Source organism: Spinacia oleracea, chromosome 1, assembly GCF_020520425.1.
Source record: "Spinacia oleracea cultivar Varoflay chromosome 1, BTI_SOV_V1, whole genome shotgun sequence".
NCBI lineage: Eukaryota > Viridiplantae > Streptophyta > Magnoliopsida > Caryophyllales > Amaranthaceae > Spinacia > Spinacia oleracea.
Window position 1 is genome coordinate 34,414,050 of NC_079487.1, and position 10,767 is coordinate 34,424,816.

At 43.3% G+C, this 10,767-nt stretch overlaps 2 protein-coding genes across 2 annotated transcripts; both read right to left on the reverse strand.

Annotated features, from left to right (window-relative positions):
• Positions 1 to 612: 612 nt before the first annotated feature.
• Positions 613 to 1,857, reverse strand: LOC110790591 (uncharacterized). The gene is made up of 2 exons (XM_021995375.2): positions 1,634 to 1,857; positions 613 to 1,000 (listed from the first exon to the last, which is right to left on the reverse strand). Exons 1-2 carry the CDS (start codon positions 1,855 to 1,857, stop codon positions 613 to 615), a joined length of 612 nt encoding a protein of 203 aa, XP_021851067.2.
• A 786-nt stretch (positions 1,858 to 2,643) lies between these two features.
• LOC110790592 (uncharacterized) lies at positions 2,644 to 5,179 on the reverse strand. The gene is made up of 2 exons (XM_021995376.2): positions 3,848 to 5,179; positions 2,644 to 3,636 (listed from the first exon to the last, which is right to left on the reverse strand). Exons 1-2 carry the CDS (start codon positions 5,177 to 5,179, stop codon positions 2,644 to 2,646), a joined length of 2,325 nt encoding a protein of 774 aa, XP_021851068.2.
• Between the last annotated feature and the right edge of the window lie 5,588 nt (positions 5,180 to 10,767).

A 10,767-nucleotide genomic window follows, 5' to 3' on the forward strand; every position in this document is an offset into this window, starting at 1 on the left:
CAACTTATTATGGACTGCTACGCTTCACAGTAAAGTGCCCATACGGCATTTATTTTCTTTACTGCTACTAATCACATCCATACACTTCGTTGAATGCTACGCTTCACAATGGAGTGCCCCTTAACGGCATTTATTTTCTCCAAAGCTACTAATCACAACAACTTAATATGGACTGCTACGCTTCACAGTAAAGTGCCCCTACGGCATTTATTTTCTTTACTGCTACTAATCACATCCATACATCACCTTTTGTGCGGAACTTGCAACGCTGTTTTTGGTTCTTTTCTTCATTTCTTTTGGACTGCCCGTATTTAAGGACCACCCTAATTTATACAATATAGCAAAATATAGACTGTTATAGTGATCAGTCTACGTACATACCATCGATCACTACGCTTTCTCAAATATAGTACTTTCTCAGCGTACTGGCATTCCAAGAATTCTTGAGTATGGTACCATCCATTTGCATTAGCCGGTATGATCCAGGAACTATTTCCTCCCATATCTGGTATGGTCCTTCCCAGTTTGCCGTCAGTTTTCCTTGGGCATTTCCTTTTCCGGTTGCGGCTGTTCTCCGCAGTACTAGGTCTCCCACTCCGAGAGGCCGGTGTTTTACTTTTTGTTGTACGCTCTGCTCATTCTGTTTTTATATGCTGCCGAACTAATTTCTCCTTTTAGGCGGATTTCTGGCATGAGATCCAGCTGATGCCGTAGCAACTGGTCATTTCTTTCTTCATCGTAATGCTGGATGCGCATGGTTGGCAGAACCATTTCTGCCGGTATTACCGCTTCAGACCCGAAGCTTAGCTTAAACGGACTCTCGCTGGTAGCCTCTTTGACTGCCGTTCTTTTACACCACAGAACTTCTGGCATAAGATCTTCCCATTTTCCTTTGCAGTCTTCTAACTTCTTTTTAAGCGCAACCAGTATTTTCTTGTTTGCTGCCTTTGCCTGCCCATTACTTTGCTGGTGACATACTGATGAGTGAGCTAATTTGACCCTATACAATCCCAGGAAGCATTGTATGGGTGCACAATCGAACTGCGTCCCATGATCAAAAACAATTGCTTGCGGCAACCCGAACCTTGTAATTATATTTCGCTATATGAATTTTTTCACCTGGTTCGCTGTTATTTTAGCTACTGGATCCGCCTCGATCCACTTGGTGAAGTAATCCACCGCTACTATTAGGAACTTGAGTCCTTTGACTGCCATTGGGAATGGTCCTACAATGTCTATTCCCCACTGTGCGAATGGGATTGGGTTTAGAATAGGCATCAAGTCGTTAGCCGGCAAGTTGATCACTGCTGAAAATTTTTGGCATTTGTCGCACTTTTTTACGTATGCTCGACAATCTTCTAACATTGTTGGCCAGTAATAGCCTTGTCTTTGGCAGATGATGGCAAGTGGTTTTTCGTCGGCATGGTTTCCGCACGTCCCCTCGTGCATTCCTTCGATCAGCCTTGCTGACTCGAATGCCGTTAGGCACCTTAAGAACGGTAGGCTGAATGACTTTTTGTACAGCCGTCCCCACAGGATGATATACCATATCGCATCCCTTTTTGTCTTTTTGGCCTCTGCCAAATCTGCTGGTAGAGTTCCAGCCTAAATGTATGCTTGGATATTATCGAACCAATTTGCCTGAGTTGTGATGACCATGACCCGTGTTTCATCCGATTCTATACTTCGCTTGTTCATGACATCCATCATGACTGTTCTTTTTAAGTCAGCGACATTCGAACTTGCTAATTTTGATAGTGCATCTGCCAAAGTGTTTTCCACCCTGGGTACTAGATTGATACTGAATTTCTCAAGTTGAGCCGATACTGTTTTCAACTTTGCCAGGTACCTTATCATTGACGGCTCTTTTGCCTCATATTCTCCGTTGAATCGGCTGGCTACCAGCTACGAATCTGTTGTCAGTGTTACTCTCTTTGCATCCGCTGCCAAGAACATTTGGATGCCGGCGATTGCTGCCTCGTATTCGGCTTCGTTATTCGACGCAGCGAAGGTAAATTTTATAGCATACTCAAAAATGTCTCCCCCTGGTGATTTTATGATTATTCCAGCACCACTGCCTGTCTGTGCTGCTGAGCCATCCACTGATACCTCCCATATTTCAGCTTGTACCTCATCTTCTTGGTAGGAAGCTTCAACTATGAAATCCGCCAACGCTTGAGCTTTAATTGTCGTTCTTGGCCGGAATTCCAAGTCAAACTCTGACAACTCTATTGCCCACTTCAGCATCCTTCCTGATGTATCCAGTTTGTTTATGGATTTTTCAAGAGGGAAGTTTGTTAACACCTCGATGGTGTGCGCATCAAAGTACGGTCTTAATTTTCTAGCCGTGACGAGGACTGCGTATGCCATTTTTTCAACCAATGTGTTTCTCGTTTCAGGGCCGTTCAGCACATGGCTGACAAAGTATACTGGTTGTTGCACTTTGCTCTCCGTTTCTGCTACCAGTACTGCTGCTACCGTCTTTGGTGACGCCGATATGTATAACTGTAATTTTCCGCCTTCCTTTGGCCTTGCTATTGTTGGTAGTTTTTTCAGGTGATCTTTTAGGGACTCAAAAGCCTCTTGCTCTACCGGCCCCCACTTGAATTTCTTGTTTTGCCTCAAGGTTGTGAAGAAAGGCATCTACTTGTCTGCCGACTTGCTCACGAATCTGTTCAGGCCGGCCATTCTCCCAGTCAATCGTTGTATGTCTTTCACACTTTTGGGTTGTGGCAGACTGATCATTGCTTCTACTTTTTCTGGGTTAGCGTCTATGCCACGCTCACTGACTAAGAATCCCAAGAATTTTCCTGACCTTACTCCGAAGACACACTTCTTCGGGTTCAGCTTCATCATGTACTTTCTCAGAGTTTCGAAAGTTTCCCGAAGGTCGGCTACATGATCTTTCTCCTGCCGGCTTTTAACGATAGAGTCATCAACATAGACTTCCACATTTCTGCCTTTTTGGTCGTCAAAAATTTTGTCGACCAGCCTTTGGTATGTTGCTCCTGCGTTCTTTAACCCGGACGACATTGCCTTGTAACAGAAAACTCTTGTATATGTAATGAAAGATGCCTTCTTCCTGTCTGATTTGAGCAGGCTGACCTGGTGATATCCTGAGAATGCATCTAGGAAACTGAGTAGTGCATGCCCGCTGGTAGAGTCTACCAGCCTATCGATCCTTGGCAGGGGGTAGAAGTATTTTGGACATGCTCTGTTGAGGTTGGTGAAGTCTACACACATCCTCCACGATCCACTCGGCTTTTTCACCATTACTACGTTTGCCAGGCATTCAAGGTAATTGCAAGGCTCAATGAAACCTGCCGCCAAGAGTTTCTCAACCTCCTCTTGTATTGCTGTCATTTTCTCCGTGGAGAAGTTGCGCCTTTTCTGTCTTACTGGCCTAATATTCCTGTCTGCGTTTAGTCGGTGGACTATCACGTCTGGATCAATACCAGGCATCTCATCTGCGGAAAACGTAAAGACGTCGCGTGCTCTCTTAGCAGGCCTATGAGGTTGACCTTCATGTCTCTTTCCATTTCTGTACCAATTACAACCGTTTGATCCTGCCGACCGACCTCCAATTCTATATTTTCCGTCATACCGTCTGGCAATGGTCTTGGTGCTGTTTCTGGTCTTTCATCAAAGTGTTCCATGTCCAGGTCAATTCGACCTCTTTTTGCCGTGGCTTTTCTTGTCAAGTTTACCTCAGGGATCATTCTTCCCGGCGTTCTCAACGCCGTTAAATAACAGGATCTCGCCGCCTCCTGACTTCCCCTTATCTTTGCCGGTCTTTCTAGATTTGACATATATATATCATTGTCAAGTGATAAGTGGAGACTATTGCCTGCGCATCGTGTATGAACGGGCGACCGATGATCACATTATAGGCCGCCGGCACTTTGATGGTTAAGAACTCTACCATGAGGTCTCGTGTCTCAGATCCTTCTCCAATTTTCACCGGCAGCCTCATGCTACCTTCTGGGTACACCGTAGATCCTGAGAAACCGATTACCAGGTAATTCACCCTTGCCAGCTCTTCTTCTGGTATGTGTAGTTGCTTGAATGCATCCCAAAATATGATGTTTTCTGAGCTACCTCCGTCTATTAGTACTCGATTTACATCGGCATTTGCTATATCAATTGTCAGAACTAATGGGTCATCATGTGGGAAAATGATGCCTCTGCAATCCGATTCCGAGAAGGTCATCACTGGTATGCTGGGTGGGCTTAGCCACACCCTAGTGCTGTGATAATTCACCATGTGCCTGTGTTCCTCCAAACTCCTGCTGGCGCCGCTTATCGTCCCTCCATGGACAGGGCCGCCAGAGATGACAAATACCAGCGGTTTTTTCTCGTTGTCCCTTTGTTCTGCTTTAGCACTGGTTTCAGGTTGTCTTTGCTCTATTCTTGGTGGTTGATACGGCTGTTCGATTCTGGGATATTGTTGCTGATTTTGCTGTTGTTGTGGTCGGTAGGAATTGGCAGTGTTTCCTCCGGCCGGGTTGTAGTTACCATTTCCTTGTCTCGCCCTATATTGCGAGAAATACCCCTTTCTCACCATGTCCTCAATATTGTCCTTGAGGTCTCTGCAGTCCTCTATGAGGTGGCCGTGCTCATTATGGAAGTCGCAGAATATTTTGACATTTATTTCCCTACTCTGCATTGGTGGTGGCCTTCTCCAACCGTCCATCTTGTTGTTTATGTTGTAAATTTTCGTCCGTGGTGTGTTCAACGGAGTGTAATTATCGAAGAGTCTGCGGGACTCCCTTCTATCCTGCCGGGGTCTCTGATTCTGGGGATTGATATTTCTATCGTTTTGATTTTTCTGACTGGCCCCTTGCTGATTATTACTCTGGTTAAAACTATTTCCTCCCCTTCCCATCTGCTGATTGTTGTAGCTTGGATTGTACCCGGCATTACCACCGGTTGCCACGACGACATTGGAGATTCTCATCATCTGATCCCCCCTGATGTATTCGTTTGGCTTATGCAAAACGTCACCCAGATTTGTGTATGATTTCCGGCTAAGGTATTTCTTGAATTCACATTCTTGCATTCCTCTCATCAAAGCTAGGACCGCAATCTCCTGCTGCAGGTTGGGAATAGTGATTGACTCGTTGTTGAAACGAGTGAGGTAATCCCTTAAAGATTCTCTATCTTTCTGGGCGAACGACATTAATTCTCCTGATGATTTCTTTCTCTTCTATTTGCTCATAAAACGCGACAAAAACGCCGCCTGCAATTGTCTGAAGCTATAGATGGACTGAGCCTCTATGCTCTTGTACCAGCTCGCCGCGACTCCTAAGAACGTGGATGGGAATACCTTGCAACACATGGCGTCGGAATCTGTGTATAACATCATGTGTTGCTCAAAGGTGGTGCAATGATCTTCCGGATCCGTCGTTCCATCATATTTCCCGGTAGGGATTTTTATCTTTTCCATTCTTTCTTCTAGGATTTCTCGGCATAGGGGAGAGTCCTTTGGCTGGATTATTTTCGTGATGCGGTTCTGTTTCATGCTCTTCATTTTCGTACTCAATTTTCGTCGTTCCCCAGAGTACCAGCGGGCATGCACTACTCAGTTTCCTAGATGCATTCTCGTACTCTGGGGTGGGATGCGGTTCTGTTTCATGCTCTTCATTTTCGTGAGGGTCAGGGCACTTTCTTTTTTGTGTTGTGTTTTCTTGGTTGAGGGAGGTAAGAGATTTCTGACGGGCAGGTGGGGATTTGTTGATTTGGCTTTTCTAAGACTGCCGACTAACCTGTGTTTTGGGCGGGTGGCAATTCTGATAAGGCTGCCATTACAGTTGACAGTGTTTTTAACTGTTCTCCTGTGAATATTGCCAACAAGGGCGACAGGCTCTCCTGCAGCGTCTGCTCTAGGGGTGTAGTGGGTTGTTCTGCGACAGGACTCCCCATTTCTATCTCATCATCATCTTCCACTATAAAGTCTTGTACCGGCTGAGGGATGTTTCTTATTACTGGGCTTATTATCGGTTGTGCTTGTAAAGGATTCATTAAACTTATGGGTGAGGGCTGAGATTTGGCAGCTCCCGCTGATTGCGAAGTTGCCGGTTTTTCCTGACTTTTCTTTTACTTCTTACTGTCTTTGAGTGAGACATCCATGTCAACTGTTTAACCATTCCAAGGGATGAGGTCCCCTCCTTCTAGCGCCAATTGTTCCGGGTGTGGAATAGGAACAGCTGATTGTGGGATACTGAACTTCTGTTGAGAGTGCCGGCTGATATCTGCACAACATAATAGATTAACTAGCCTCGGGCGTGGTTCGAGGATCCCCCCTCCGATGCCTAAGTAAGATTACTGAAGTGATTAAGAGATAATCAAAGAGTAAGAAAGAAGTGTGTTTAAGTGTTTGTGTACCTCATAGCAATAAATGAGGTGCTACTTATATAGACCAATCCAAGGGTACGGTCCTGTGGGTCCCTTGTGGTGGGATAGCGACCTGTTTGACAGTGACCCGTGGATGATCGTTGGTTGGCCGTCTTCATGATATAGCCGTCAAGGGACTTACAAATATGCCGGTAGGTGTTGTTTACCTAAGATGACCAGACTACCTGCAGGTTAATATTTTCTTACGGGGAGTTCTACCGGTATCATGTTATGCCGGTAGGACACCCCGTACAATAAACATCTAGAAGGTCAACAATATCTATTATTTTAACTATCAACTATTCACATAAAGGAAATATTATGTAGGAAACATTCAAAAACCACCTACAAACAAAAATATAAAAACAAACCATATACAAGACATCTAACTAGTACTACACACATTGCCTCAAAGGATATCTCAGTATCTCACTGGAGTATGTCAAAGAGATGATAATCAGTACAATGACATGGGGAATTGAGGAGCCTTCAGAATAATGAAAAAATTCCATGAAGTTCAAGGAAAGGACCGAATAAAGAAGAAACAAGACATGAAAAGATGAGAGAGATAATAGTAGGGCCATAAATATAATTGAATCACACTTAGCAATTGAATTCACTGTTAGAACAATTCCTCACCGTACGGTCTACAACTTGTTCGACTTCTCAAGCGATAAAATGGGTGTATAAATCTGAATAACTCGATCTCTTGGAGGATGTGTTATATCAGGCATCTGTAGAAGAATATAGTGATGTCAAGAATATCAAAGATAATATCAAGACTTTGACTTGATATTATTCTGATTCTTGATATTATATTATCTTGTGATCAATTTATATCTTAGGATATTATCTTAGTTTGACTTTATGTACTTATCCTTGTATTCTTGTAAACTATCCTTTACGAAGGATATACTATTCTGTTTTCCTAGTTTAAGGAGATTATGCACATATTTAGCAGCACCTTTGTAAGTATATAAGCTTCTATATTATCAATGGAAACATCAAGTCTTCCAAACCTTTACATGGTATCACAGCTACTGATCTAAACCTATTTTTTTCTCATCTCTTCTCCTCTCAAATGGCGAACAATCAACTTGTTAACAGCCATGACCCCTCTAAACCCTTCACCCTCCTAAACCTTCCCAACACTATCAAACTCACTTCGAAAAATTACATTGCATGGAAGACACAAATGGAAGCCCAACTCTTGGGCCATGACTTGTTCAAATATGTTGATGGTTCTTTCCCGGAACCACCACCCTCCATCATTGTTGACGGCGAATCTGTTACAAATCCAGCCGCTCACACATGGTTCCGTCAAGACAAGCTTGTCTTTGGAGCTCTCGTGGGTACCCTCTCACAAGATCTGGTACCTCTTGTCTCTCACTCAAATAGTGCTCAACAAGCCTGGACTATTCTCAGGTCCACATTTGCCAACACCTCTCGTGGACACCTGAAACAGATCAAAGATCGCTTGGCCAACACCACCAAAGGGTCTTTATCCATAGCTCAATATACGCAAGAAATCAAGGCTTGTACTGATCATCTTGCTGCAATGGGAAAACCAATGGACAATGAGATATTGTGGACAAGATCCTTCAAGGTCTTGATTATGAAGCCTATAAACCAATCATTGTTTCCGTGAATGCCAGGGACACGGTTATATCTTTTGAAGAATTATATGACAAGCTAATAACTAGAGAGATCGTTGCCGAAAAACAACTTGGCATGCCCTCTATGTTACCTGCTACTGCCATGGCTATGCATTACAAGGCACCTCATGTCCATCACAACAAGCAAGGTTGGTCTGCTCCCAATGCTTCCAATGGTCTTCTCCCAAAACCTCGACAAAACACCTCTAATCGTACACCTAAGCCCTTCTTAGGTAAGTGTCAATGGTGTCGAGCATCTGGCCATGCCTTGAACCAATGCTCCGTATTCAAGGCTGCAAATCCCTCCATCGAGGTTCCTGATCCATTTCAAGCTAGGTCCATCCTACATGGTCATTCACCAGTCGGACCACAAGCACACATGGCAACAACAAACTCTCCTTACAATGGTGGTTGGCTTCTTGACAGTGGTGCGTCACACCATGTGACCAATGACCTCAAAAACCTCTCCCTCCATGCACCATATGATGGTACCGAGGAGCTCATAATTGGAGATGGCTCATCCCTCCCTATTTCCAATACTGGTTCATTCTCACTCTCTACTCCCTCACATACCTTTAAATTCTCAAATGTTTTGCATGTTCCTAACATCTCTCGTAATATTTTATCTATTTCTCAATTCTGTCAAGAGAATAACACATCTATTGAATTTTTACCGTTTCTTTTCCTTGTAAAGGAGCGTTCGAGGGGAACAACAATACTACAGGGTCCAACTAAGGCTGGGGTGTATGAGTGGAATCCCGGTCCTCCTCGTGTCTTCACAAGTCTCAAATTGCCCACTCACGATTGGCACCATCGGCTTGGGCATCCTTCAAATTCAGTTCTTAAGCTTTTAAGCACTCGCTTTTCCCTTTCAATTACTGATTTTCACATGTCTATGTGTAATTCATGCAACATTAATAAAAGTCACAAATTACCATTTTCATCTTCTACTCTTACTTCCAGTGCACCTCTTGAACTTATTTTTTCTGATGTATGGACCTCTCCCGTCCACTCTCATGACAATTACAAGTACTACATCATATTTGTGGATCATTTCACTAGATATGCATGGTTGTACCCTCTTAAGAAAAATCAGATTCTTTGGAGACATTCATTCGATTTCGAGGCATAGTGGAAAAATACTTTAGGAGACAAATAATACAAGTATTTTCAGATAATGGGGGGGAATATGACAAATTACACCCCTACCTAGTGTCAAATGGTATTTCTCATCTCACATCCCCTCCACATACTCCGGAACACAATGGCTTTGCGGAACGACGACACAAGCACATTGTAGAAACTGCTCTAGCTCTTCTATCCCATGTGAAGGAAATAATGCCCTTGGTCCAAGTATGCATATAATGTTAATTCTAATAAATGCGGTTCAGTATTAATTAACAAGTTAATAATTCAATGAGATCAAGTGAGCTGAATGCCTAGCTAGAGGCCGCTTCAGTTCAAGTGGAATTAATGATATTAATCCACAGCTTACTCTTGACTGAACCCGTAGGGTCACACAAATAGTACGTAAACGGATCAAGTATTTAATGGCATTAAATACTCCATCTATGGATATTCAGAATCGACGGATCTTGGTTTCAGTGGGAGCTGAGATCGTCAAAGGCAAGCAAGTGAATACTCCGGAAACGATGATATTGCCGGAAACGGAAATATGGATCGTATCGGAAATATTGCCGGAAACGGAAATATTGTCAGAATCGGAAATATTATCGAAATCGGAAAATAATTCCGGAATCGGAAATATTAACTATTTGTTCGAAACGGAAATTAATTCCGGAATCGAGAATTTAATCAGAAGCGTATCGTACGAATTAGCATCGGACGAGGCCTGCCAGACGAAGGCCCAGCACGAAGCCGGGCCATCGTCCAGCAAGCCAAAGCGCAAACACACGCCAAAGCCAAGACCAGGCCCAGCGCAAAGGTCTGCAGGCCCAGCCAAGGCCTTGGGTGCGCGCGCATCAAAGGCAGCCGCGAGCTGGGCCGTGCGGTGCATTGTGCCACTCGTGTGTGTTACTCGGAATCCTAAGGCTACCAGGATTCGTAATATGATTAAATCTAATCCTGATAGATAAAGTTTGTTTAATTAGAGTCCTAGTAGGATTATAATTAAATAGATTTGTATTCTAATAGGATTATAATTCCTTTCCATAAACTCTATAAATAGGTGCCTAGGGTCACATATTTACATCGAGAATTGAAGTATTCAAAGGTAAGATTTTGGAACAAAATAAGCCAAACACTTGTAGCCTATTAGCCGAAAATTCTTATAACCTTAAGGGTGATTCTAGTTGGTCAAGCTTAAGGCGGATCCGGACGTGCTGTGGACTATCTACGGAGGGACGACACTTGGAGTCCTAAAGACTTGTTCTTGTTCGGTTCGGGCGCAGCTAGGGAGGGCACGCTACAAAGTGTATGCATCTGAATTATGCTAAATGATTATGTGTAAATAATATGTTTCCTGGCATTAAGGTTTTCCGCATTATTTATGTTTTGTCATATGTATCATAACCTAACAGTGGTATCACGAGCCTCTTATTATTTTCATAACCTAAATTGCATAAACATGGTTAAATTTACAAATTTGCAAGGAATTAAAAGGGGTGATTATTTTTCGTAATTAACTGCAAATTGCGTTTATTTAATTATATGTACGCAGTTTTTCGGCAGAATATTCGTTACTCAACCAAATCGAGTG